The 26,109-nt window shown below is 47.0% G+C and overlaps 1 protein-coding gene across 4 annotated transcripts in view; it reads right to left on the bottom strand.

Moving 5' to 3' along the window:
* The window catches only part of MAF (MAF bZIP transcription factor), a 441,277-nt gene that overhangs the window by 408,566 nt on the left and 6,602 nt on the right, over positions 1 to 26,109 (bottom strand). Inside the window, exons 2-4 of one of the 4 annotated variants that reach the window (XR_002345298.1) lie at positions 19,084 to 19,144; positions 16,772 to 16,846; positions 16,413 to 16,619 (exon numbers count right to left, since the gene is read on the bottom strand). Coding sequence is in view for 3 of the 4 variants with exons in the window: in XM_021097066.1 (XP_020952725.1) it covers positions 19,111 to 19,144 (34 nt within the window). In the remaining variant the exon portion in view is untranslated. Of the gene's footprint in view, positions 1 to 16,412; positions 16,847 to 19,083; positions 19,145 to 26,109 lie in introns of those variants that run through there. The other 3 variants (XM_021097064.1, XM_021097065.1, XM_021097066.1) reach the window with 3 other exon arrangements.

Raw genomic sequence — 26,109 nt, 5'->3', positions numbered from 1 at the left:
CATTCGGGGACGTCGCCGGCAGTGCTCTTAGGCACCCTGCTCTCCTGCCCCCCCTCCCCCCGGGTTCCCCTGGAAACCAGTAACCTCACGCCCACGCATTCCATTGACTGACCATCACGGCCACCCAGCCAGAGATTAGACACCATCCCAGTGGCCACTGTTTTACGTGGACAATAAAATCATGCAGATCTGGGGCGAGAACGTCGGGCGGGCCACCTCTCTCCCCACCGTCACCTCCAGGAAGGGCCTCGCAGTCAGGATGCCTGCTGTAAAAACCCCATCTACAGGTCAGTGGGTCTTCCCACACCCTGGAGTAGTGGGGGAGGGGAGCAAAAGGCCTGCCATCTCATTCGCAGAACTGGAATCTTCTAGCTGCCAGCCAGTATCTCATTTGAGGGTCCCCCTTAATTTTTTCCAAGGCTCCAAAGGTGAATTTTCTCCTGCATCTGAGAGCTGGAAGTTAAGCTTCACGTACAAACCTTTATTTTCCAAAGAGGCAGCTTGGTCTTCCCGTATCGACAGACTCCAGAGCTTAGATTTATTACAGAATGGTAATCAGGCAAAAGAATAAATACACTGCATCTTTAATTCATTAATCACCTCGGAAGGCAAAATGAACTACAGTAAAGAAGACAATATGTTTTCCAGTGCTGGGGATGGGGGACGAGGGAGTCGGTTTCTCAATAAAATCCAGGTACTAAAATCCATTTTGTGTGCAAATTAGAGAATGATGCTTTACCTCTGAGGCCATCGTGGAGATGGTAGCAGGAGGCTCTTGGCAGAAGAGATCGGGCAGGTCCCAGTGTCTGTGAACAGCCCCTGGCAGACCCTGGTGTTTTTTGCTGGGTTTCTGCTCTAACTTCTCTCATAAGCCAATAGCTGGTCGAGAAGCCAGGCACTAGAGTCTAACAGACCTAGGTTCAAATCCCTGCTGCATCTAGCAAGCGGAGAGGGCTTGGGCGGGGGGGGGGGGGGGGGGGGTCTAAGTCACTTATTGCCTTTTGAGACTGGGCTGCCTATGGAATGTGGGTCCCGGAGCTGCTTTGTCTCTTAAACACTTCACATCACCAAGTTCTCATTCAAGGAGACCTGTGTTAAGGCTGGACAAAATTTTGGCTTGAGATTCTTGGATCTGGCCTGGAATGCTAAGAAGTCACCCTATCCGGGCTATTGTTTGTGAGTCCTTCCAACCTGGCAACAAGAAATTAGCTGACTTCTCGCCTATATAACGGACCTGCAAGGTGCAAAGCCTTCTGCCAGCATCTTACACTCTTCAAGGGAGAGAATCAACGTCTGCCTAAAGATGTAACGGAAAGCTGTAATCCTAGACTGCGTTTATTGACGACTCCCTGGGACTCTGCATAGATTACCCCTCATCTTCACGACGACCCTTCAGGGGGTTGCATTTCTTGCTGGGCCCATTTTACAGATGAGAAAACAGGTCTGTGGCGGTCAAGTCCTTCAGCCAACTCTGGATCACCCAGTGACTCAGCTGGAGGTAAGAACAACTACGGTATATTAGGCATTTCCTGCCCACTGTGCTTTATCTGTAGCATCTCATTTATTCTTTTCCTTTTATTTCCGGCAAGGCTTTCCTGGGGCCCCTGCTGCAAACAAACAACGGCTTCCCTTGCTCACTTGCTGGAGAGATCTCATTTCTTCTTCTTCTTTCTTTTCATGGCCGCACCTCGAGCATATGAAAATTCCTGAGCGAGGGGTCAAATCCGAGCTGCAGCAGCGGCCCATGTCACAGCCACAGCCACACTGGATCTGAGCTGCGTCTGCGACCTCCACTGCAGCCTATGGCAAAGCACCATCCTTAACCCACTGAGCCACAATGGGAACTCCTCATTTTTTCTTAATAGACACCTGAGAAAAACAGTATGACTATTCCCACTTCATTTATGAAGTTCAAAGAGGCTCAGAAGCTTTACAGCAGGCTTTCCCAACCTCAGTAGGAATGACATTTGGACCTGCCAACACTTTACTGTGGGGACTGTCTTGTGCCCTGCAGGATGCTGAGTACAGGAACACCCAGTCCCCTTTGTCACGACAACCAAAAATGTCTCCAGATGCCGCCTAGCCCCCGGGAGCAAAATTGTCCATGCCTGAAACAAACAATGAGGTCACGCATGCGGGCTGCCGAGCTGGGAATGGACCCTGTCTACCTGACTTCTCCACGGGACTCTTTTCCAAATGCTGATTCAGTTACCTGAGGGCCGAGGTTCTCCCAGCATCACCTGGGAAGTGGTTAGAAAGGTACATTCTCAGGCCCCGCCCCAGGATGCTCGGCCTCAGACATCTGAGGGGCGGGGCTACTAGCAATCGGAGTTTTAACCAGTCCTTCAGGTGACCTGGTGCTCAGGGAAGTGCGAGACCCAGTGTCTTGCTTCCCCAGGGTACCCTTCCCATCACCCAGGGGCCTGTGCAAACAATACTGCCGCTGGGTACCACCTTAAGACTCTGATGAAATTGATCTGGGTTGGGGCTTAGGCACTGGGATTTTGACAGCATTCCAGGGCATTCTCACAGGGAGCTGAGGCGGAGAACTACCGACCTTGAGGGAGCTGACCCTGGTTCTCAGGGAGGCATCAGTCAAAGTCCAAGCATTAACACTAAAGACAGTTGAGTGTGGCCCCCTGACCCAGCAGCCTGAATCCTGGACAGAAGTGACAAGAACCAGGTCGCAATTCCCTCCGCTTTCAGCCTCAAACCACAGCCCCAAGTAGCCCAGCTCCTTTCATCATTATCATTCCTTCTTCTTTTTCTTCTATTTTTTTTGGATCCTTCTTCCATTGATTTACCTAAATCTCTAAGCTTTTTGGAAGCTATTTAGTTGAACGCCGCACCAGCTCAAGAGGTGAAGGAGGCTCCCCAAATTGGCAGGTTAATGCTTGGCATTAAGTCGGATATATCCTCAAGGTAAGAGCATCATTGCTGCAGGTGTGAATGGGGTTCAACATCTCCTTTCACAATCCCTAAGCATCCCCCCAAATTCTCATCCCTCCCCCTGCCGCCATTACCTTCTGATGGTCCTAATATCCACCTAGCCCTCCTCAGCCTGGGCAAGCCCATCTCCTCAGCATCCTTTGCAAAGTCCAAAGCCACTCCCCTGTTAACCTGGCCGTGTCCTCTCCCATCCTGTTCTCCACAGGCTGGAGCATCTGGCCACTTCTTCCCGGATGCTCGCACCTTCTCCATCTCCTAAGATTCTACTTTTTTTTGTTGTTTAATTTTTAGGGCCACAGCACCAGCATATGGAAGTTCCCAGGCTAGGGGTCAAATCAGAGCTGCTGCTGCCAGCCATAGCCACAGCCACGCAGGGATCCAAGCTGCATCTGCAACCTACACCACAGCTCACGGCAACAATGCATCCTTAACCCACTGAGTGAGGCAAGGGATCGAACCCATGTCCTTGTGGATATTAGTCGGGTTTGTGATCCCTGAGCCACAACGGGAACTTTTCCCCTAAGGTTCTTCTTGGACGACTCCACCCCTGGTGATTTATCCCGCTCTGTTCAATATCCATGTTCATTTCATCTGGGCGTCTCCCTATATTCTGCCCTTTCGTGGGCTGCTGCAGGATGCACCTGCAGGATTTCCCAGCTCAGCAGAGAAATCTTGTCTCGACAACCAGTCAAATCCATGTGCACCTTGGGAACACTCGCCCCCTTGCTGGAAATGCTTTTCAACACAACAGACAAAAACTGTTTTACACAATTTCTCTGCAGGCAGCTTGGGCCCTGCACCACGTTCAAAGAATGAGGTTCCAGAATGTACTCCATTCCTCACCAGCCAGCACCTGACTCACTCATCATTTTTCTCTAATAGAAGACTGTAAGGGCACTGCTGCATTTTAACATATCACGCACAAATTAAAAACTGAAAGCAGAAACACATTTTTCTGTCAATGGCTTAAGGGGATTCCACCTCTAAGCTGCTGCTCAAACTCCCTTAGTCTTTTTTACATTTGTAGCACTTTGGAGCAATTTGTTGGCGTCAAAGAAAGCAGTGAAATTTCCACAACCAACTTCAAAGCCCCCAAATACTGGATCAGTGGAGGGGAGCCTGGTGGCCACACCACAGGGGACGTTTTTTTTTTTTCAAAGAGGCCTGTGTGGGAACTTACCAGGCCCTTCTGCCCTGCATCTGCGACTGATAATAACTGTGAACGGCAGACATGTGACCAAGTCCCCAGCAGCTCTTTGAAAAAAGCTCCGCCCATTTTTCTCTCCGACGCTTTTGGCTGTGATGATGCAGAAGATACGGAAAGGGGATAGAATGGAGGATACAGGCCTGCATTCGGTTAATGCACAGGAGTCCCAGATCTGGTGGGTGCATGGAGTAAGATTCACTGATCCAGAGGAGGCGAGAAATCTGGATGGTTTTACATTTGTGAAAGTGAGTGCTGGGCAGAAGCGCTTCAAAGAAAGGCAACACCCCAACTGTCAGGGCACCAGCCACAGTACTGCATTTCTCTTTTTTGTTTGTTTTGGTTTTTTTGTTTTTATTTATTTTTTTCTTTTTTGGCTGCACCAGTGGCATACGGAAGTTTCTGGGCCAGGGACTGAATCCGAGCCGCAGCTGCGGCCTATGACCCAGGAGTGGCAATGCAGGGTCCTTAACCCACTGCATCAGGCTGGGGATCAAACCGGTGCTGCCAAAGAGACAACGCCAGATCTTTAACCCACTAAGCCACAGTGGGAACTCTTCTCCTTCATTTTTTCATCTTCTGTTTCCATGCCCTCTTTGGCCTGGCCTTGAGAATTCTTCTGCCTTGAACCCCTGCTCACCCATCTCAGTCCACGTCCAGGACAATCCTTTCTCCCCAACTCACATAAATAAACCAAGTTTATTCCAGCTATGCCCATGCTGCTGTGATGAAGTAAGAATCCCCAGGCATGAAATGTGTACAATAGGGTCTTTGGTCTGTGAATATTCTGTGCTATTAGAAATTACCAAAAATAGGAGTTCCCGTCATGGCTCAGTGGTTAACAAATCCAACTAGGAACCATGAGGCTGTGGGTTCGGTCCCTGCCCTTGCTCAGTGGGTTAAGGATCCAGCGTTGCCGTGAGCTGGGGTGTAGGTCGCAGATGCGGCTCAGATCCTGCACTGCTGTGGCTCTGGTGTAGACCGGTGGCTACAGCTCCAATTCAATCCCTAGCCTGGGAACCTCCATGTGCCATGGGAGTGGCCTAAGAAGTGGCAAAAAGACAAAAAAAAGAAAAAAAATTACCAAAAATAGCCCCCTAAGAAGTTGTCCAATTTACAGGCTCACAACACGGTATGTGTGTCTACTGGCCCGCATCCCAGCCCAGAGAGGTGATTAGTATTTGGTTATGAGTGAAGTGAACGTAGTTTCATAAGATTACAGGTCCTTTGTATTTACTTTTTCCAAGAGATGCCCCATTTCCCCACCAGGCGGTTTACCCTCTTTCTTGTGAATTTATAAGAGCTCTTCAATCTAAGGAAATTGAGTTTTTGACCGTCTTGGGGGTTGCGTGATTTTTCTCACTGGGTTGTTTGTCTTTGGGTTATCCATGGTGTTTTTCCTGTGCATAGCATTTAAATGCTTATGCAGTCAAACTTAATCATTTGCTGTACAGGCTAAGGTTTTTACATCAGGCTAAGGAAGAGCTTCCCTATCCTAAGTTAAAAAAAAAAAAAAAAATAGGAGTTCCCATTGTGGCTCAGTGGTTAACAAACCTGACTAGCATCCATGAGGAGGCGGATTTGATCCCTGGTCTCACTCAGTGGGTTAAGGATCCAGCATTGCCGTAAGCTGTGGTGTAGGTCGCAGATGTGGCTCGGATCTGGTGTGGCTGTGGCTGTGGCGTAGGTCAGCAGCTACAGCTTGATTCTGCCCCTAATTGCGGAACCACCATATGCTGCGGAACCTCCTTATGCTGTGGGTGCAGCTCTAAAACACACACACACACACACAAAAAAAAAAAAAAAAAAAAAAAAAAAAAACCAACTGGTTTTCTTTTGCTACCCTCGTAGCTTTTGCTTTCACATAGGGTGTTCACCCAGTGGCCGCCCTCCTCCTTTTCACAGACCCCATAGCTTTTGCAAAGCGTTTATCCAACCAAACCCAGCATTTATCTTTTTTTTAAACTGTTTCTCTGCATCAATAATAAATCTTGGGAGCCAGAACGGTGCCCTTTTGTTTCTGAGTCCTCCGGCATGCAATCCATATTCTAGTGCACAGCAGGTGCAAACTAAGTGTTCGTTGGATTAAATCTTAAAATAAAGCCTACCAACTCTGACACCCAAGCAGCCAGAGCACAAGGGTCTGTTTTCCAACAGCTCTCCCAAAGAGGATGTTAAGATATAGGTCTGGTACAGACTATATTTAACAAGCTGTCCAGGAAAGGAAACGCAGCCCACAAAAGTGTCAAGGCAACGTCAGGAAATGGGTTTTGTGGAAAAGCTGGGAGAAGATGAAGAGAACAACCCCTCATTTTGACAGACTGCAAAGATTTCCTCTCCATCACTTAGGGAACTTTTACTAGGCTCTGGTTACCTGTCTGAGCACCTGACTGCTTTTTCAAGTACGCCCTGCCATCAGGCCAAGATGCTGGGGGGCTGCTCCCTGGGACAGGGCTGTGCTGAACACGGAAATAAATGAGTTCAGAGCCCGAGAGAAGAGGAGAAATTTACAAGGCAATTGTCTCACAAGGCCGAGTGGAGAGTGGCCTCCAGGATGGGCCTGTGTGGGGATGCTTTGATGCGATGCTTCAGCGCAGTATCCACGTGCCTGGCTGGGTGTGATCAAACATCTCCGTTAAGTCCAGCCTGAGTGCCATTTCCCTCGGTCCTGTTTCCACTACCACCCCAATCACACACTAACGAAGTGCCTGCTGGGAATGACGGCAGATAATACAAGTATCTCCTTGGTAACCGCCCGAGTGTGTGCAAATAACTTGGACCACATCTAACTTTGGAGCTTGATCACTAATTACATTATTTTCTTGCCTCCGTGGAATGGCTCTCAACACCCTCGTGCATTTGAAATCGGCCATTGTGCCAGCTTCATCTCTTGGTTCATGCAATGGATCTGATTTGAGCTCAGCTGATCCAGATCCCAAAAGAGAATGAAACTCAGCAGAGTAAGCGGGGAATGTGGCCTGCCCAGGTCCCAAGGCTAGTTGGTGGCTAAGGCCAGTGTAAGATCGAGGCTTCTGGAATCAACTCAAATTCCCTTACACTGTGTGTCTTATCGGACTGCCTCAGCCCTCCTTGCAAAAAATGAGGTGATGTCCACAGAGGACCAGGAAGGCCAGAGGAAGCAGGAAGAACACAGAGCAACAGCTCATCCTTTTCTTACATGTGTGTGTCTTTTTAGGGCTGCACCTGTAGCAGAGAGAAGTTCCCAGGCCAGGGGTCAACCCAGAGATGCAGCTACCGGCCTACGCCACAGCCACAGCAATGAGAGATCCGAGCAGCGTCTGTGACCTACACCATAGCCCACAGCAATGCCAGATCCTTAACCCACTGAGCCAGGCCAGGGATGGAGCCTGCGTCCTCATGGACACTAGTTGGTTTGTTACCGCTGAGCCACCACGGGAACTCCTCATCTCTTTTCATTTTAAACTGGGTCTGAAAAATGCCAAAGTGTAAGATACAACCACCAAGGATGGGAAATTCACCAGTGGCCTCTTCACTTGTGGGTTTTCATAGACAACTGTGTCCCTGGACATGTCCCCTAAGAGTTTTCAATCCTGGTTGTGCATTAGAATCGCTGGGAATGATTTTTTAAAAGAATACTGATGCCTGAGCCCCACCAGAATTCGAGGTTCCGGTTGAACTGCTCTGGTGCAAGCCATCAACAGCTGTCAAAGTCCTGCAGCTGCGTCCAAGGTTACAATCTACTCTCAAGGCTCGGAGGCCGTTTCATGCCCTGTTTCTACTCATTCCTATATCCTTAAGTGGCAGACATGACTCTTGGGTACCAGTTTCCCTCCTCCCCATAGAGCAGTGCCCATCTCCCAATCTCTGTGGAATCCCATTCTTTCAGAAAATCTGCTTAGGCAGCAGCTGGTCATAAAGACCCATCCCTAGCCAGTGCTGATTGGACAAAAGGTACACACGTCATCCAGGCAACCAATCAGCTGTCTTCTCTGGGAACAAGATGGCAGAGTTTCTCGCCAATCAAGAATGTTTAGGGCGGGACCCAGAGCTGAGAGTGTGGAATCAGGTGTATTCCAAAGCCTTCTTAGGAATGGCCAGCCTTCTGTAAGGAGAAGGAAGCAGATGTGCCAACAGAGAAAAGGGAGGCTAAGAAGGACAGAGAGAATGCACCTTCATCCCCAGCTCCCCCCGACTTCCATCTTGTATCTCATGCCCTAACACACACCAGTAACCTTACCAAAAGGGGAACAGAAACCTGAAGGCAGAGCTTTTAGGTCCAAGCTTCTAAGAAATTAACATGCTCGTTCTAGGAGCTTACCTTGGAAGACCCATCCAATCGCAAAAGGCCCAGGTCAAACTTGACAGTGACCCTGGGTTTGTTTGTTTGTTTGTTTTGTTTTGCTTTTGTTTGTGTGTGTGTGTGTGTGTCTTTTTTGTCTTTTTGTCTTTTTAGGGCCACACCCACGGCATATGGAGGTACCCAGGCTAGGGTTCCACTCAGAGCTGTAGCTGCTGGCCTACGCCACAGCGACAGCGACATGGGATCTGAACTGTGTCTGCCACCTACACCATAGCTCACAGAAACGCCAGATCCTTAACCCACTGAGCGAGGCCAGGGATTGAACCCACAACCTCATGGCTCCTACTGTTTTGTTTCCACTGCACCAGAATGGGAACCGCTGTTTGTTTTTTAATCACAGCAGAGGATCCCAAACTGGCATCCTAAAAGCCCCCAGGGAGTCCATGAAGGTGGTAATGGCACGCAAGCACCACTGCTATCATTGGCGAGACCTACAGGATAACCCCGTGAGAAGGTTTTCTTTGCTTTTGATTGAATATACATCACTGGAATGATACCACTTCTCTTGCTGATCAGAAGCCCTAGAGCTTTGATAGAGGGCTCTGATTAATAAAACAAACACACAGAATTCCAAATGAATCTTTCAGAAGATGGGCTTTGTAGGAGGAAATGAGTCAAAGGGGGCCTTTGGTACTAAATTAAATAAGTCTGGACTTCTCCGTTTAGCCAGCCATTTTTCAAAACTGCTGTACTGTATTTCCACGAGATGGCTGATGAGAAAACAGGCTCCATGAGCAGATACATCTGGAAGATGCTGTACGTCACCTTCCCAATGGAGGGTCACATAATCGCATATAAAGGCTCTGAGATGGAAGGTAGCAAAACTAAATGTTTCACAAAGGTAAATGTTTCATTCTGTCTCATCCATAATTTCCCTAATTATTTGACCACAGAACTTCCCTGGCACATCTTTTTTTCTAAGAATGTCTTTTTTATTTTTATTTTTTGGCCATACCTACAGCGCATTCAAGTTCCTGGGCCAGGGATCAAACCCATGCCACCACAGAGACAATGCTGGGTCCTTAACCCACTGTGCCACAGTGGTGACTCCCAAGCACATCTTTCGCAAAAAACAAAAACTTTTCTAGGGGTGGTGATAATTTCTCAGGGGAGGGCAGATAATAATCTACTCTTCTAGGTTCTTCTCCATGTTCCACTTACTTCATTTTTAAACTTTTTTTTGGCTGCAGCCACAGCACGTGGCAGTGCCCAGGCCAGGGATCGAACCCGTGCCACAGCAGTGACAACGCCAGATCCTTCACCCTCTGTGTCACAGGAGAATTCCTGGGACAACACTTATTTTAAAGCAGCGGACAGAAGTCCAATATCATCATCCCAACGTTATTCAAAAACATCCAGGTTTGCACAGTGGCAAGGTCAGAGTTTTGTTCCACGCAATACTGATCTAGGCCAAGCATGGCAAGGTGGTTACTCTTTGTCATACATTATAGTATTTAATCCTTTGCAAAAGGCTTTGAGGGACTATTCCTATTTTACAGATGCAGAAACTGTGTATTCTTTTTCATTGTCACTACAGATTTTGCTGACAACTTTTTATTAAATGGGGCTTTCAATGGAGTGATTTAACGCTGATTTATCTTCACTATCCAGCAATTTCCTGAGTGTCAATTGTGCACCTGACACTTTACACATTACAGGGTATTAAGGAAATGTACCATCTATTATTTTTTAAATGCTCCTGAAATGACAATCTTTATCTTTGAGCGAGGAAGGCTGCTCCGTTACCTACCAACATCAAAACCACAGAATCATTTGTTTTTACCGCCAGAGGTGTTGTCCTTGGGGTCGAGATCATGAGTAAGAATTCGATCTGATCTCTCAGATCCAGCTCAGGGTATCGTGTATCTTCCTCAAGGTGTCACTCAACCCCACTCAGTACAAGATGACCAAGGAAGAGAGGGCAAATGAGCTCACACTATGTATGGTGAGGCTCAACACTGACCACTTCAACTGGGAAGGAGGGATTAAGCTGGCAAAGGCAGGGGTGGTGCGATGTCTGGCTAGAAATATCTGCATGACCGTGGTGTAGGGTCAAATCATATCTTAACTGCCTTGTGCCTGAGTGTCCTCATCTCTCTAGAGGGGATTATGATGTCTGCCCCTCCAGTTGTATGGATCGAAGACGGCGCAGGTCCTGGCTCCCAGGAGATGCTCCATCAGTGGTACCTGTCACCACTGCCTATGAGGCTTTGGATGACCTCCAAAGGGCAGGGCTAGGGGGAACATCATGATTGGCAATGCCTCGGAAGTGTTCTCTAACTCCTGATCAACTGGTACCACCCCAAAGTGATGAGAGCAAAGGGTAATTATTGACTCTGCGTTAAATACAAACCAATCTGATTCTCATAGTCCACCTGCAGAAGCAGAGGGGGAAACATCAAGTCATCAAGCTGTTTTCTGATGATTTCTGAAATCCCTGCCAAGTGGAGCTGAAAATTAGCTATGCACATGTTTGATAAGACACATACATGTTTGAGTAACCAGTACGCCTATCTACGGTGAAAGGGTGGCAATTTTTAAGTCTTGTGGGTCAAAGTCCAAGACAATTAACGTTTGATATCTTGCTCTTTGGCTCCCCAGGCATATTTGAGAACTCACCTACCGGCCCCTCCTTCTACATTTTCCTCTTCATTTTGGTGATCTCTGCAGAAGCTGAACTCCAGAGAAGCAATGACTCAGTCTCCCCCCAAATCCAGGTGACATGGCCCTGCATTCTGCTTTCAAATGTACCTCTCCGATACCTTTGTCAAAATAGTTTCCCATTTCAGAAAATAAGATCCCATTCATGAGGAAAGAGCAAGCAGAAGGTCTGCTTTGGGAGAAAAAAATCCATTTCCACTTATGTGATCATCCAGAATGGATTTCAAATGATCTCTTGTTTTGCCAACATGCATACAAGTCATGCTTTCATTCAGCAAATTATTGTACTATCATAGAGTATGTTCATTGTGGTTGTAATTTATAGAATACGTTCTTTCATTTTCCTGGAGGGTTTTAGGGTGTGTTCATTTAGTTTTGTGCCAGGAAGCTCCCACTCTGCTCCAGTGATGGACCCACAGTTATCTCCCCTCGATCGTAATGAACCCCAAGTCTCAGGTCCTGGGACTCTGACGGAGTCTGCCCGTTCTATTGATACCTGTAATCAGTGTCATCTCCACTTGCCCCTGAGGCATCATTTTTCAAATGGAAAGATTTTACGGCGCAGTGCCTTGTTTCCAGACAGAATTCTACAGCCCTATTCATTCTGCACATTAACAGCTTAATATTTAGAGTTGGAAAGACAAGGAAATCTCTAACGAGAAAACTTCAGGACTCCGCCTCCCCCCAGCAAATAACTCTTGTCTTGGGTGTGACAATACGAAACTGGGTTTGACACGCCAAATGTTTCGACAACAATAAACAAACAAACAAACAAACTACACTTCCAGGTTCCAACGCACTGGTTCTGAGAAATAAATGACTAATTTTGGTTTGAAATTAATCACAAATTATTTTCTCCTTTAAAAATGAATTAAAAACATGAGATGGAATAAATATTTCAGGCCACCAGCAGCAAAATGGGAAAATACCATGTGTTTGGAGTTTTAGTGCCCTCTGAGTACAGAAATTTATTTGCAGCAAGCAGAAAATAGACAGCAAGCATAAAAATACAGCAGAGTCCCCCTAGTAAAATTATTTATCAAGCTAACAAGGGAGGGACCCTTCTGGTAACAACAAGCCAGTGAGGAAAAGACATGGCTTTATATTTTACCTTTGGGTTAGCAACCCAGTAAAAATGCCAACTGACAAGCACTTCACATAAACATTTCTTTCTAAATGAGCTTCCTTGTTAGAAGGAAAGAAAAAAAAAAAAAGGTCTTTCTAGCTAAGGAGCAGTATAGCTTACAGACAGCAATCTAGCATGTGTCTGCTGGCTCTTTAGTGCAAAAATCATATAAATGAAAAAATAATGTGCATGACGAATGGACTTTAAAATACAAATTCAAAGTTCATTAAAGAAAATGTGCTTAGATTCTTGTCAGAGTCTCCTCATACTGGGAGGTTTATAGGAAGCTGCCATTTCGCAAGACGCTTTTTCAAGGCTAGCTTAAGCGTGTCTGGGAAAAATGTACACATATATTTTCATATACACAGCTATCTACGTACTGACATTGTGTCTCCTGAACAAGCCTCACTGCTATGTTTTTTTTTTTTCATATATTTATTTTATGAGCAAAACCCCAAAGTCAGATTTTACAGCTGAGTTTAACGATACCAAACTTTCATTATAAATTACAGGTCACTTTACTGCAGCTTGCAATAGCAAAAGAAAAAAAAAAAGAAGGAAGGGAGAAAAGAAGAGGGGGGGGGGAGAGAGGGAGAGAAAGAAAAAGAAAGGAAGAAAGAAAGAGAAAAAAAAGGAAACCCTCCAGCGGAAACCAGGCAGTAGCTCGATCCCAATTACATTGTAAAGAGACAGTAAAAAGATGCATCTCAGAATGACCGCGGCCTCCACAGCTTGGCAATAACACCTGATGCATTTACAAGCAATCACAGGCTTAGATCTCATCTTGCCTAAAGTGCACCTCTGATCAGGTAACTGTAGCAAACATGGCAAGGGGCTCTTTTTTTTTTTTTTTTTTTTAACTTAGATGGAAAAGATGCTGGAGAGGATGTAAAATCTGAACACCACGGAAAAACAATGCATCGAGACAGACAGAAACATCGTGCTGGACCCGAATTCTACCCCCCCCCGACCCCCGCCCTAAAAAACCAGATTTCTCAGGAACGGGGACAGCTGGCTCGAATAAAACAGGAGAAAAAATATATATAAAACCAAATGCTTCCTTACTTTCTTTTCCCTCTCTGCGGAGCCGGGTGACTGTCACGGCGCTGCTGTGAGAGCTTCAGGCTCTGGCTCCCAAGTGAAACCTCCTCGCTGGGGCAGGAACCGGGTTGTAAGGCCCAACGATTCCAACTTAAGTCTTCCCAGCTGAGTTGGGGGCGGGGGCTAGCACCTGCTTCCACATGTAGGGGGAGGGCTTCACCTGCCGTTTTGTTACACTGACCGGGGTTTGAGACGAGGGCTTGTCCGGATGCTACAAAGTCAGCAAAGATCCAGCAAACAGAGGTGAACACCTCATCAGCTAGGTTTCCCACCGACGGTTAAAAGGCATCCCAGTTTTACCAACCACGAAGCCAAAGCCTTAGGGAAGACGCAAGGCCGCCTCTTCTAGTTCCAAAGGCTTTGCCAGATCACAACAGCCAGCACGTGGGGAGCCAGGCCTCTTCCCAAAGTCTTGGCCCTCCCCTGGAGGGGGAAACCCAGGCCCAGCTCTCCGTCCGTGCCTGTGAAAGCAGTGAACCCTTCTTCTGTGCTGCGGGGGGTGAGAAACTGCTTCTGGGCTTGAAAAGGAGACGAGAAGGAGAGAAATTTTTAAAAGTCTGGGGAAAATGAATCATAAATAAACAACACAGCCTTTGAACCTCAGGACACAAGTGCAAGCAGGCACTGCCCACTGGGGCAGAGAAAGAGACAGTGGTTCTCAAGTTGGGACAAAAAAAGGCCAAAGGAGTGAAGGAATTTCTGCTCTCTCTTGGCTGGGAGGGGAGAGGGGCCCGGCTTCCTGTCCAGCTGACTCGCCTGGGTTTCTGAAAAGCAGTACAGGCGTCCAACACTGTCAAATGCAGCATGTGCCCCCTAAGTTTTGTGTGTGTGTGTGTGTGTGTGTGTGTGTGTGTGTGTGTGTGTGTTTTAAGGATTTTAATGGCTCGGAGAGAGAGAGAAAGGAAATGAAATAAGAAAGATTTTTAAAGGAAAGAGAACATTCTATGCTCTCATTCAACATTTTCAGCCCAGTAAGAGACCCCCATGTCGGCTTCCCCCAATCCATTTGTTTCCTGGATCATGAAGGAACCTCACTGTAGGATATAAACAAGCCAGAGGCACCCACACCATAGGAGCAGGGACCCTAGCCCTTTAATTAAGGACCATCGTCACAAAAAGCTCTCCATTTTGACTAACTCTGGGGTGGGAGGGGTTCAACCCTGGTGTCTGAATCCCTTTAAAGAGCTGCAAACCCTCAACTTGGGACTCAGTTGGGCTGCTGGCAGGAGCCAGGGAAGAAGGAAAGAAGAAACCTGGCCTGTGGAACCCAATTTAAAGGAGGCGTGCCCTCCAGGTCAATTTCAGATCAATTCAATTCTCATCTCCACTGCCCACCTGCTAGCAAATGAACTTACTGTGCTTTTCAATAGGCTGAAATGACTAAAAAGACATCCCGATCTTGTCACTTGCTGCATGTGGATAACCCGGGATCTGATGACGGATGCGTGCTGCCGGAATGGCAACAACAAACTCCCTTCCTCTCTTTTTTGTCATTCTCACCTTACCAGCGAATAGGTGTGGGATGCACCCCGGGCCTGTGAATTCCGTGTTAATATCTTTCAGCCGCTTAGATGGAAGGTCGTGGCTGTGTGGTCTCCAGTGACACCTGCAATGCCCACGGCTGGTTTGATTTTTCCCACCCAACACGTGAAACTTCCTCCCTGCTCCCCCCTCCTCCGCAGGCAGTCCCATCTGAAATTACCCAAATGCTAATAGCTTTATTCTATTTACTGAAGATGCGGGAAAGAAAGGCCCTCGGAATATTCCCACTGGCTTACCCTCGTCCCATTTCCAAACACTGCAAAAAAGGAGACCAAAAAAAAGAAAAAGAAAGAAAAAGAAAAGAATACAAACCAAAAAGCAAAACCAACCCTTCTGCGTAGCTCATTTATTGCTGATAATTTCATTAGGTGCCAGGAAAAGCAAAAAAAAAAAAAAAAAAAAAAAAAAAAAAAAAATGCAGACACTAGACAACAACTTTACAGTAATTTTTGGATCAAGGAAATCAAAGACTCAGCAAGCAGCAGGCGAAGCGTTTCAACACTGGCATCTGTGAACGGCAGCAGTAAATCTGAGCTTTTGGCAGGTACCTGCATGTGTGCTTTCAGAACGAACGCGCTTTACAGAAGCATCATTTTGTTTTAAGTAACGAGAGCCGTCGTACGTGGGCAAACATTCCTTCTTCCTTCCCCCCCACCACATGCATACTTTTCGTTCTTTGAGGCAGCCCGTTCAACGGCATCCTCAAGTGGCCTGGAAATATCACGAGTTCCTATGGCATCCTTAAGCTAGTTGCCCTGTACCTTCTTAGCTACAATGAATGGATTAGATCTGCTCACTGGTGGGCCAGGGCCTACAGAAAGGAAAACATTCAGCAGCTTTGTGTGGAAAAGGGCTTTGGTGGTGATCGGATGGGAAAAGAATCTAAATAAACAAATAACAACAAACAATTAGGTAAGTCTCAGTACTAAGAACACTTTAAATGGAATACTTTTCCCTTATTTCCTCAGCGCCAACGAATACAGCGATGTAATGCGCTTAAGACATACTCATGGAACTCGCGCTGGCTTCGTCCATGCTCCAAATCTGCAAGCCACACAGGATTCTAATCCTTGCCGCCCTCCAGGATGGGGCATTTGCTTTCAAAGCTGAGTATTTAGAAGGCCCGCTTACAGTCTGTCTTTACACCGGTCCTGTGCAGGAGAACACCTGCTTCACCATTTCTGTTAAAATATTTGGTTGGGGAGTTCCCACTGTGGTGCAGGGGGTTAAAGATCCAACGGTGTCTCTGAGGCAGCGCTGAGTTGGATGCCCCGCCGGGTGTGGTGGGTTAGGGATCTGGCCTCGCCCCCAGCTGTGGCACAGGCCGCAGCTGCAGCTGAGATCCTGGCCCAGGAATTTCCATACGACGAGGGTGTGGCCCAAAGAACAACGTGTGATGGACCCTGCAAGGGAAACACCGTGACACCATCTTTAATTTTAGACTGAACATGAAGAGCTGTGCTGAGGCACCCACATCAACACTGAGCGTCAGGAAAACATGCTTGCGTTTTATTCTGGATGATTAGGGGCAGTAGGGGATGGCGAGTTATACAAAGGAGCAACAAGATTTCTGAGTCCTTTTACTGTGTCTCTTGCTTATATCACAGTTCATAACACAGGAAAGCCTTCCTGATGTGTGTCTGAATTCACATCCAAATAGGTACAGTCAGGAGAGAACACATCCACTCAGCTAACTGTAAGATTAGGGAAAAAAAACAAAAACAAAAAACAAAAAATATGGGTACTTAGAACCCGGGAAGTGCTGTTTATACCAGTTCCATCAGGGAAGTCCCATAGGTGCCAAGGAAAGCTACAAAAAGGCCCCTCCCCTACATGTGGGTCCCACCTGCCCTGCCCCGGGGGAGGCCGCTCTGTAAGGCTTGGTTGCATCCAGATGGGTCTTAGCCAATGTCAGGAACATCTGTAATGGGCAGAGGATATACATCAGCAGGCTAAGGTCCACACCACCTTTCCAAATCAGTGTTTCAGCACATAAGACGGAAGAGCTCTACTGAAGGCCTACTTTCAACTGTGGTGCAAACCTGGGGAGTCGTGTTATCTCCTAGCAGGTGCATGCCAAAGCCACCCTTGGCCTTCAGGTCAAGCAACGTCATCACTTGTTTCCATGGCAACGATGCTACCATCACACCTTACCTTATCCCACTCAGCTATTGACATCAAACAGCCGTGTGTGTGGGATCTTTGTCTCTGTTGATCATTGTGGAAGAAGACCTTGCTTACAAGGCACAGCTTTGACAAATCATGCACTTGAGGAGCGTCATGTATATTAAGTGGAAACACGTGCTAATGGAAAATATTAGGATCAAGGGGGGGCTACAGAAATGGAGAATTAAATCTTTTTAGAGATACCACTTAGAACGACTATTTTCTAATATGCCCAAGAACCCTTAATGTAGCCTAGACCGCATTTCTAGGAATAAGTAAAAGGTAATTAAATGCCTCCCCGAAATGCCTTATGATTTCATTCTCACACTCTAGCCTAGAAAACTGCCCCCAATAATCCCCCCAATTGTACATTGTTGCAATCAGCAAGAGAGCCGAAATCTAGTGGTTCCTTGTGTCTGGCTTCCAGGACTGAAACCTCTTCACCAAAAGTGACTTTCTGAAAATATACGAAGTAACTCTCCCAAGAGTATCAGGTATTGAACTTTTCATATATCAGCTTATAATATCTAATATCACAAGAGAAACTTTGAGGAATTGCCCTCCTCCCCAAATTCCCCATCTGGCCAAATGCCTTTCTCTTCCCTGCTCTCACCTGTCAATCATGTTCACAGCTGAAATTTGATTTCTCTCCCACCAGTAACCTTATATGAAATATTACCAGGGGGGTCAAGACCCGTGTGAACCCTGCCTTAAAAGTTCATTAACTCTTTGCTCAAAATGGATGGTTTCAGTGTAACAAAACCTGCCGGTGGGCTGAGGTCATCATATATAATAGATGGCTTTCAAATTGCACTTAAAAAGACAAGGATGAAAGAGAGGAAGAAAAAAGAGAGGGATAACGTATTCCCGCATGCATGCACGAAGACACGCAAATTAATCTCAAAGGTATATACAGAGTTAAAATCTATACAGGAGAGCTATTAAAGACAATGTTAATTTTGTATCAAGCTGAAAGAAATCATGTTAAATATTCACAGTCGGGTTAGTCAAAGACTCTCCTAATAACAGCATGGAAAAGTAAGTAATCAGATACTATTTGCGACCAGTGGGGGAAAAAAATGAAATTCCGTTTTCCGATACCCTGCATTTACCGGATTCTTAAACTGTCTCCTTTGCCAAGAGTAGCAATTTGACAGTGTGACTTTTGCCCCCCTCCTCAGTTAGTCTAGAAACCAAAAGCTGTATTTCATGCAAATTTCTCAGCAAGCAAATCTGATTTGAAGAAAAAAAAAAAATCAAACACCATTCCATTAGCCAATGAGAGGTAACACGAATACATAAAATGATAACACTAAAAATAATTACGGGTGTAAGAGTGTTGGTCTAGCTCTCTAAACGAAGAGGATTCATAATTAAATTCACACTGGGATACGTGTAATGGAAAACCCATTTAAATAGCTTAATTTCATTTTTTCAGGAGGTGAAAATCAGATTTCTGCCTCCCACCCTGCTCTTGCCTACCTTTGAAGTGGGCAAGGGCCTCCAAAGTTGCATTTGGACACAGAAGGGGGGACATAATGAGCTTTGGAATGACACTAAATTCTCCACACCTGAGCATGGAGAGACGGGAAATTTGAAATGTGGACGAGGCCCAGGGAAAGGCAGCCGAGGGCCGTGGATGGTGCAGATGCACCCAGCGTGTCTGACATTCTAGTAGAAAAAGGCTGGCTCATAGCCAGGTAAGGCTCAAGAGCTACGCAAACTGGTGGTGTGCTCTGTGAACCACACCTACGTCCCAGGTCGTGAAATCGATGGGGAAAGGCATGCATGCTGGCCTCTCACACGCTGCATCCTTCTCTTGGGCACTGAGCATCACCATTTACAGACGTGTGAAACCCCCACACTACAACTACGAAAGCGGGAGACTTTCACACCTCACGAATTGATCGGCATGCCTCCTGGCTGGCTTGCGTTCTCCCTCATGGAAAATGCACTAAAACGAGCACATGCAAATCAGAAATCGAGATGTACCTCTTGGACTTCAGGCAACAGGATTTTTCACATCACTGATGTAGAGGATTCCCTTGGGTACCTGATTTAGTAAATATATTAAAATAAACAAAGGGTCATTAATAACCACGAAGAGGGCTTTATAAGGACAGTATGTTCAAGGCAGCCTAACTACAACGAGCTCTGACGGAACAGGGCAGGATCAGACCCAGAGAAGAGTGATGTATTCCCGCCTGCCTTGGCATTCTGGCTGCTGCCCCGCCAGAGGAAGGGTTCACATGGAAGAGAACGGCTGGGGGCACCGAGTCACCCCCTCTCCACCGGAGCTCCGGCCCTCGCAAGGCTGCAATGGTGACATCCACTGGCTGGGCCGCCTGGCTCAGCTCTGAAGCTGCCCTCGGCTCAGAGAACCAAGCGATTCTGGGCTCACAGTGGAGGCCGCTATGAAGGGGCTCTGATGACGCTCAAGTGTTTACAGGCTGCCCGCCCATCCCTCAGAGAACCTAAGTGGTCCAGCCTCCCCTGGCTCTTTGCGAGGGCCCGTTTCTCTTCCATCTTCCCCCTCCTCCTCCTCCTCCACTGCCCTGGTCTATTCTGCTGGTACTGCTGACCTTAATTGCACATGTTCTCTTAACAAATAGGACCATTTAGATACCACCCTTTTATTTATTAGCTGCCTCTGTTTAAATTAGTAGCAGGGAATGCTTAGAACGGTAATATGAAAATGAGGTTGCTTTAAAAAAAAAAAAAGTCTTTTTTGCTTCACAGGGAATAACAAAGCACAGTAATTCAAAGTAGTTAGCTTTCTATGGTTCAAAAAACCCTTATTGCTATTAGCTGCACTAATGTAAGTGGCAAAATAATTATCATTTACTGTACGGAGTCCAATATTTTCCAGACAGCAGTTTAATAACAAAGCAGACCTGTCATTTTCCCCTATAGTTAGCCACACTCTACAAGTTCAGACTGTCAAAATATATTCAAAATCTAATTTAAAAAATTCAACAGGGTTACAGCAAATCTGTGTACAATAACTGCGATACACTAGTAAGTCAATCTAATTTTTTTCCAACATGGAGATTCAGTTATTTTTCTTTCATTTGCCACACTTTTATCTGAATTACTTTATCATCGATGTGAACAAATATACTCTCCTTACACACCTGCTGAAATCTGTAAGCCACTGTAACTGATACAGAAGCTTCCTTCACTTAAATGTTCATTTAGCCTAACTCGCTCACTTTTCCGATGCCCTGTGTCTAAACGGTCTGACTACGTATTAAAATACTCAGATAAACAAATGTGTCCTCTTGTTTCTGTCAGAACGGCTCCCAATAGACTATGGGCTTTCATCCACATGGCACGATAGAAATGCTTTTAAAACCTTATGGCACAAACTGCTCTCTTCATGTCAAAGTAAACACTCATCTTTTGCCAAATATATGATTTCGAGGCCAAAAAGAAAAAGAAACAAGAAATAGACCGAAGTTACAAAACCTGGGAGTGTTATCTGTAATATCAGTTGTTCTCCACTTCAAGTTCAAATGGCTAATCTACAAAAAAAAAAAAAAAAAAGAAAAAAAGAAAAAGAAAAAAGAAAACACACACACACACAAAACCCCTCCAAACCCAAAAATAAAAACCCCCTGACAAAAAGCAAACAAAACTTCCCAAATAATGTTACTTAAAAAAAAAATCTTTAGGGACAACAGATTCTTTTAGAAACGCAGGTGAATAGACTTTAAAAGCTTAAGTGATTGTGGGGGGAATATTTCTGTTAACTCCTTTGGGGCATGGGGCATGGCAAACATATGCTAAGCTTCTGCAAGGAGCATTTACATGAGATCATATACTTGCGAGGCATTTTTCAATTTTAGAAAAATATTACAAAGCAATAACTGAACGGAGACTTTGCAAAATGCCCCTTTGCCTTCCTGACCAGCTCATTGAGAGTCTCTGTTATTTTGGGAGAAAAAGAATCGGGCCTCATTAAATGCGATATTTGGCATCTCGCCTGAACTCTCATAAAGTAGATGTCCTTTTTTGATCATTGGTGTCATTTTCCTCAAGATGACCTCTGGCCACCTGGGGAACCCGTACTGTGATCAAGGCTTTTACTTTCAAAAGTGGGGGGGGGGCAGATTCTGTTTGCACACCTGAAGAGAGTTCCAGAGCCACTGCCGTGGTTTGTCCTCATCACCTTCACCCAGGCGAGTCCCTGGGAAAGGCGGTGGCAACAAGGGGGTCTCTCGTGGGAGAGATTTTTGAGCCAGAACAGAGAGGTTGAGTCCAAACCAGACGTATGCTGCCACAGAGCCTCTCACAGCCTCTATTTACCGAATAACGAAATTGTATTTAAAGAGTACAGGGATGTGTGGTGATATTCCAAGGAAGGTTCGAAAAGGTCTGATTACCGGTATCAGAACATTAGCATGGACGGTGCACGGTGAGAATACACAGAGGGTCAGGGTATGTGGCGCTGCCCGAGTCCCACCATGTCCCGCAAGGTTTTATGGGAAGATCCTTCTAAGACAGCAATGCAGGCTAGGCTTGGCTTCTGCCTACCCACGTGTTGAGCAGACCTAAGAACTGTGTCGTGTGATCATTTTTATGTCCTAAGGTAGAAACTGCAGATGTAGAGCTGTGTTACTCTTTAAAGAGTTTCATAAATAAATAAATAGACAGATAGATTGATAGATAGATAAATGGCAGATGAAAGAATATGGTGGGTTTGGTGCCTGAAAACGGAAAGACTCAAGCATCGCCTTTTAACAGATTTCACCTGAGAATGGTTACCACTGGGTTCCCCCCATCCCAGTGGAAAAGGATTTGAGTGGAATCTGACAGTGTAAAGAAAAGTGTCTCAGACGCTGCGACGGGTGCCTTAGTCTCAACATTTTTAACGCACATGAACGAATCTTTCCCTACGAGAAGGGGGGAGAGAAAAAGGAGATGGATTTAAGAAGGTGCAATGATGCTCAAGTACTTCACACACAAGTATCTAAGAAACGGAGGGTCCCTATAAGGAAAACAAACAAACAAACAAACAAAAAACCAAAAAAAAAACCCATGTGGAAGGGCTCCTTTCGGAAATTAGGCCCTTTAAAGTTTGGCCTCTTTAGACAGTCCCTAACTGCCCGGGATGTCACTACGCTGTGTTAAATCCGGACACGCAGGCAAAGTCCCTCCAGCTGGAGCTGCGGGCGAAACGCTAAGAAAGCTTCCCTTTACAATGAGCATCAAACCCTATCAAGGAAAACCCCATCTGTATGGAGAGTAATAGAAAAATTTTAAAACATGCTATCGTAATTTCCTTCTTTCCTTTTTCTCGTTCCTCTTCCCCGGTCTCTAACCAGAGTAGGAAGGGGAAAAAAAAAAAAAAATCTGGAAAATGGGCCAGAAAATGAGTAGAGTAAAAATCGAGGGATGCGGGGTGAGGCTCTTACTTACAGAAGGTTCCCGGGCGGCTGGAGGGCGGGGCGGGGGGTCCCAAGGTGAAGGGTGGAGACATTTAGGGCTGAAGCCAGCGGGCTGCCTTGGTGCGCCCACCTGAGCGCACAGACACGTAGCTGCAACGCTGCTAGAGCTCCACTAGGACCAGGGCAGGCCTCTGGGGAAACCTTGAACCAAATCCCAAGAGGCCTGGGTGCGGGGCCCAGGGGAGGAGCCGCCGGTGGTGCCCTAGAGGCGCCCCGAGGGCTTGGGCATCTCCGAGGGGAGCTGCTTTGTGGGCGTCCGGAGCCTGGCCGGCCTCCCAGGGCGCAGCCGGGCAGCGCCGGAAGTTCCTGTGGCCGCTGGACCCGCCCCCCGGGGTCCCTGCCTCAGGTTCTTCTGCCCTTGCTGCGGTGGCCCGGGGACCCCTGAGGGTGGGGAGCGCACCCGGGGAGCGGGCACTGATGCCCAGGGTGAATGGGCCCCGCGGATCAAGGGTAGGCAGGGACCTGGTCCTGCGGGGTGGAGGGGGCGCAAGGCAACTGGGAGGGGCGACCTCAGCCTCCTCCCTGCCTTCATCTCCTTCATCCCTGGCTTCAAGGCCTTTGGCACCAGGAGCTCCAGCCAGCGTTAAACATGCCAGAGGCACTTCCCAGCTCTCCTCCCCATCCCCCGCTCTTTGTCTGCCCTGGGACTGAGGCAGGAGTGACTTGATGGGACTGAGGTCTCAGCTGGGGTGTCTGCCTTCTGGTCCAAGAGCAGTGACTTCTGAATCTGTCTGATGGCCCCGGGTGACGAGGGGCCATGGGGGGTAAAGATGCCAAAAATCATACAGAGGACACCGGGATGGGACAAGGACCAGGTGGTACGGGCCTGGAACTCCGGAGCTAAGGACATCACTATTGTTTTTAGGCATCACGGGGATCTCAGGGTCAGCTGTCTGTCAGTCATCCTGCAAACAGATCCGTCCTGGTGGGAAGCAGAGGCCCTGGGAATGACCTAGCGTTGATGCCTGGTGACTCGGGGTCACAAGCCAAGGTCAGTCTCTGTTAGCAAGACCCCCTTCCTCCCTCCAGGCCCTGCACACCAGCCGCTACCTGCTCTGTGCTCCTTTGGCCTAGTTTGGGATTGCCGTTTGTTCCAGGGGACCTAAGCCTGCTTCCCTTCTGGAGAACTGCCCCCTGCCCCCCCAAAAAAGGAGACCAGAAACCCACTTCCACAGGCTTCCAGAAATGGCTGAGGTCACGAAACACCAAGGCAAATTTGACTTGCACAAAGGAACTCTGCACTGATGACCAGAATTTTCAGCCCAGGATTCAGCCCACAACCACACTTCGTGGGGATTCTCTCAGATAGCAGTTTTCACTCCTTCTTGCCCAGTTCTGTCCTGTTCCGTGGCCTCTCCTAGTCCCTAATCGCAAGCAGAAACCACAAGGAAAAACCATTCTTTGGAAACTTCGCTTGGAAACACTCAAGGTTGGTGATCAGAATACTTCGAATCAACTCAGAATTCAAATCTCCAGGATGGAGCTCACACCCAAGCCTGGGCCGGGCGGGCGGGGGCCAGGGAAGCTTGAGGGGTGAACGCTGAACTATTTCCTCCCCTTCTCCTCCCCCCCAAACCTCCCCAGACACCCCCTCCCTCGTCCTCCCTTTTTGAATAAATGCCCCTTCTAATCATAACTAAAGATCCAAGACTCTGTGGAGAAAGGAAGAATGCGATTTTGCAATCCAAAGTCCTAATTATAGGGGAAAAAAATTGTTATTTAACAAAAAGACAGGAAAAGAAAATGAATTTTGTCGAAGAGGGAAGAGGCGCTTCAGAGATGATTATGATTTGGGGAGAGAACTGTGCATTCTGATCCCAGCCTCTCCGAGGAATATGTATTTTGTCAATTTCTTAAAACTGTCCAACTCTGACGCACAGTCATAGAAAGATGTGATTTCTGTGTGCCACTGCTGCGATCTTTCTATCTCAGCCTTGTTATTTTGGGGAAACTTAGGGGAAACACACCACGGGCTTTCGAATTTAAACAATAAAAACTGTCACCATGCCACCACACCTATTGCGGTGACTATAGAAATATGGCCTAACGTTTCCAACTGGTCCCAAATGTTGCCGCTGTAAAAAAAAAAAAAAAAAAAAAAAAAAAAAATCGCAGATTGATAGATTTATCGATGCCCCAAAGGGAAGCCGGGAGCAGTTTCCCGGATCTCCTAATTGGGGTTCAATCTCTAAAACTATTTTCAAAACAGAATCGTGTGTGAACATCTCTGAAATGGGCCGCGGAATCTCGCTGGCACCTGGCATGAGCTCCTGCTGGGCGACTCCCGCCTTTGAGGTCCAGGGTCACCATTCTCTCTGGCTTCCCTCATTTCTCACCTCCCACAGATGCCAGAGGGAACCAGAGCCCGGGGTTTGGCTACGCCTTCGTGCCGAGCAATTTGATGTGCTTTGTTTTTTGTTTTGTCTCTCTCTGAAGGATAAAGATGTTCCCACATTGTTGCCGGACTGTACTTCTTTATGCCCCGACAATCATGAGACAGCCTGGGAGACTGAAATTCTCTCACCCTGTCCCCTACCCCCGCCGGAGGGGAAAAAAAAAAAAAAATGCCAGGCAGAGGTGGGTTTGTTCGCCAGCCCGTGTGGGGCCCAGCTTGGAGAGAATTCCCCCTTTTCTGGGCCTTCATGATGTCTAGATTTTGGAAGATTTATATCAAAAGTGGGGAAATTGGTTTTATCAGAAGGTGGATGAAGGCTTCTGTGCGGTGTTTAGATGCCCAAAACAAACACACACATCCTGATTCGAGGCTGCACGGCTGGACCACCTCCCTGAAGGCTGCTGGCTGCCCAGCTTCAGACTTGGGGCATCTTTTAAACCGAAGATGGGTCAAGAGTGAGAACCAACCTCCAGTTTCCCTTCTGTGTCTCAATGACAGGGAAGACTGACTCCAAATGATTCCTTCGGCCTCCCAAGGAATAATCAGAAATGGTGAAAATGCTAGCCTCTCACTGTAGAGATGGTTCCCCCCCCCCAAAATGAGGACATTTCTTCAAAGAAGAGGGATAACAAAATTTAAAAAAAACAAAAAACAAGCAAACAGAAAAACATCAAATGGAATTAAAAGGCAGTGGGGGAGCCTGGCCCACCAGGCGCCTCAAGCAGGTGAAGCTGGCCTCCTAGCCTCTCTTAACTGCCTGTTCATAGAAGTAAGGCCCCAGCGTTTGGCTGGGCGTTTTGGTGGCACAGAAATCAGATGGCTGAAGGTTGTCACTCGTGGAGCCCAGTCTTTCACCCTATGTCAGTTAGCCTTTAACCACCGATGGGCAAAAAAAAAAAAAAAAAAAAAAAAAAGAAAAAAAAATAGTGATACCTGCGTGGCAAGCAGACTTTTAAATATATTGATTGGCCTAGACTCCCAGGGGAGTGCATTTTTTTGTACAGCCAAGGCTGTGTGACGACGGGAAGTGAGCTGGCCTCAACCAAGAGCAGAGACGACACCAAAACCCTTCCCTCTACTATACTTGGGAACCTCTGAAGGTGTCAGAAGCCACTTGAGTCGCTGTAGACAAGGACACGCCGGGAATGCGGCTCCTGAGACAGCTGTGCCCCG

The sequence above is a fragment of the Sus scrofa genome, chromosome 6 (assembly GCF_000003025.6).
Source record: "Sus scrofa isolate TJ Tabasco breed Duroc chromosome 6, Sscrofa11.1, whole genome shotgun sequence".
Lineage (NCBI taxonomy): Eukaryota > Metazoa > Chordata > Mammalia > Artiodactyla > Suidae > Sus > Sus scrofa.
The sequence above is the reverse complement of the archived record's forward strand: the minus strand, read 5'-3'. Positions and strand labels throughout refer to the sequence as shown.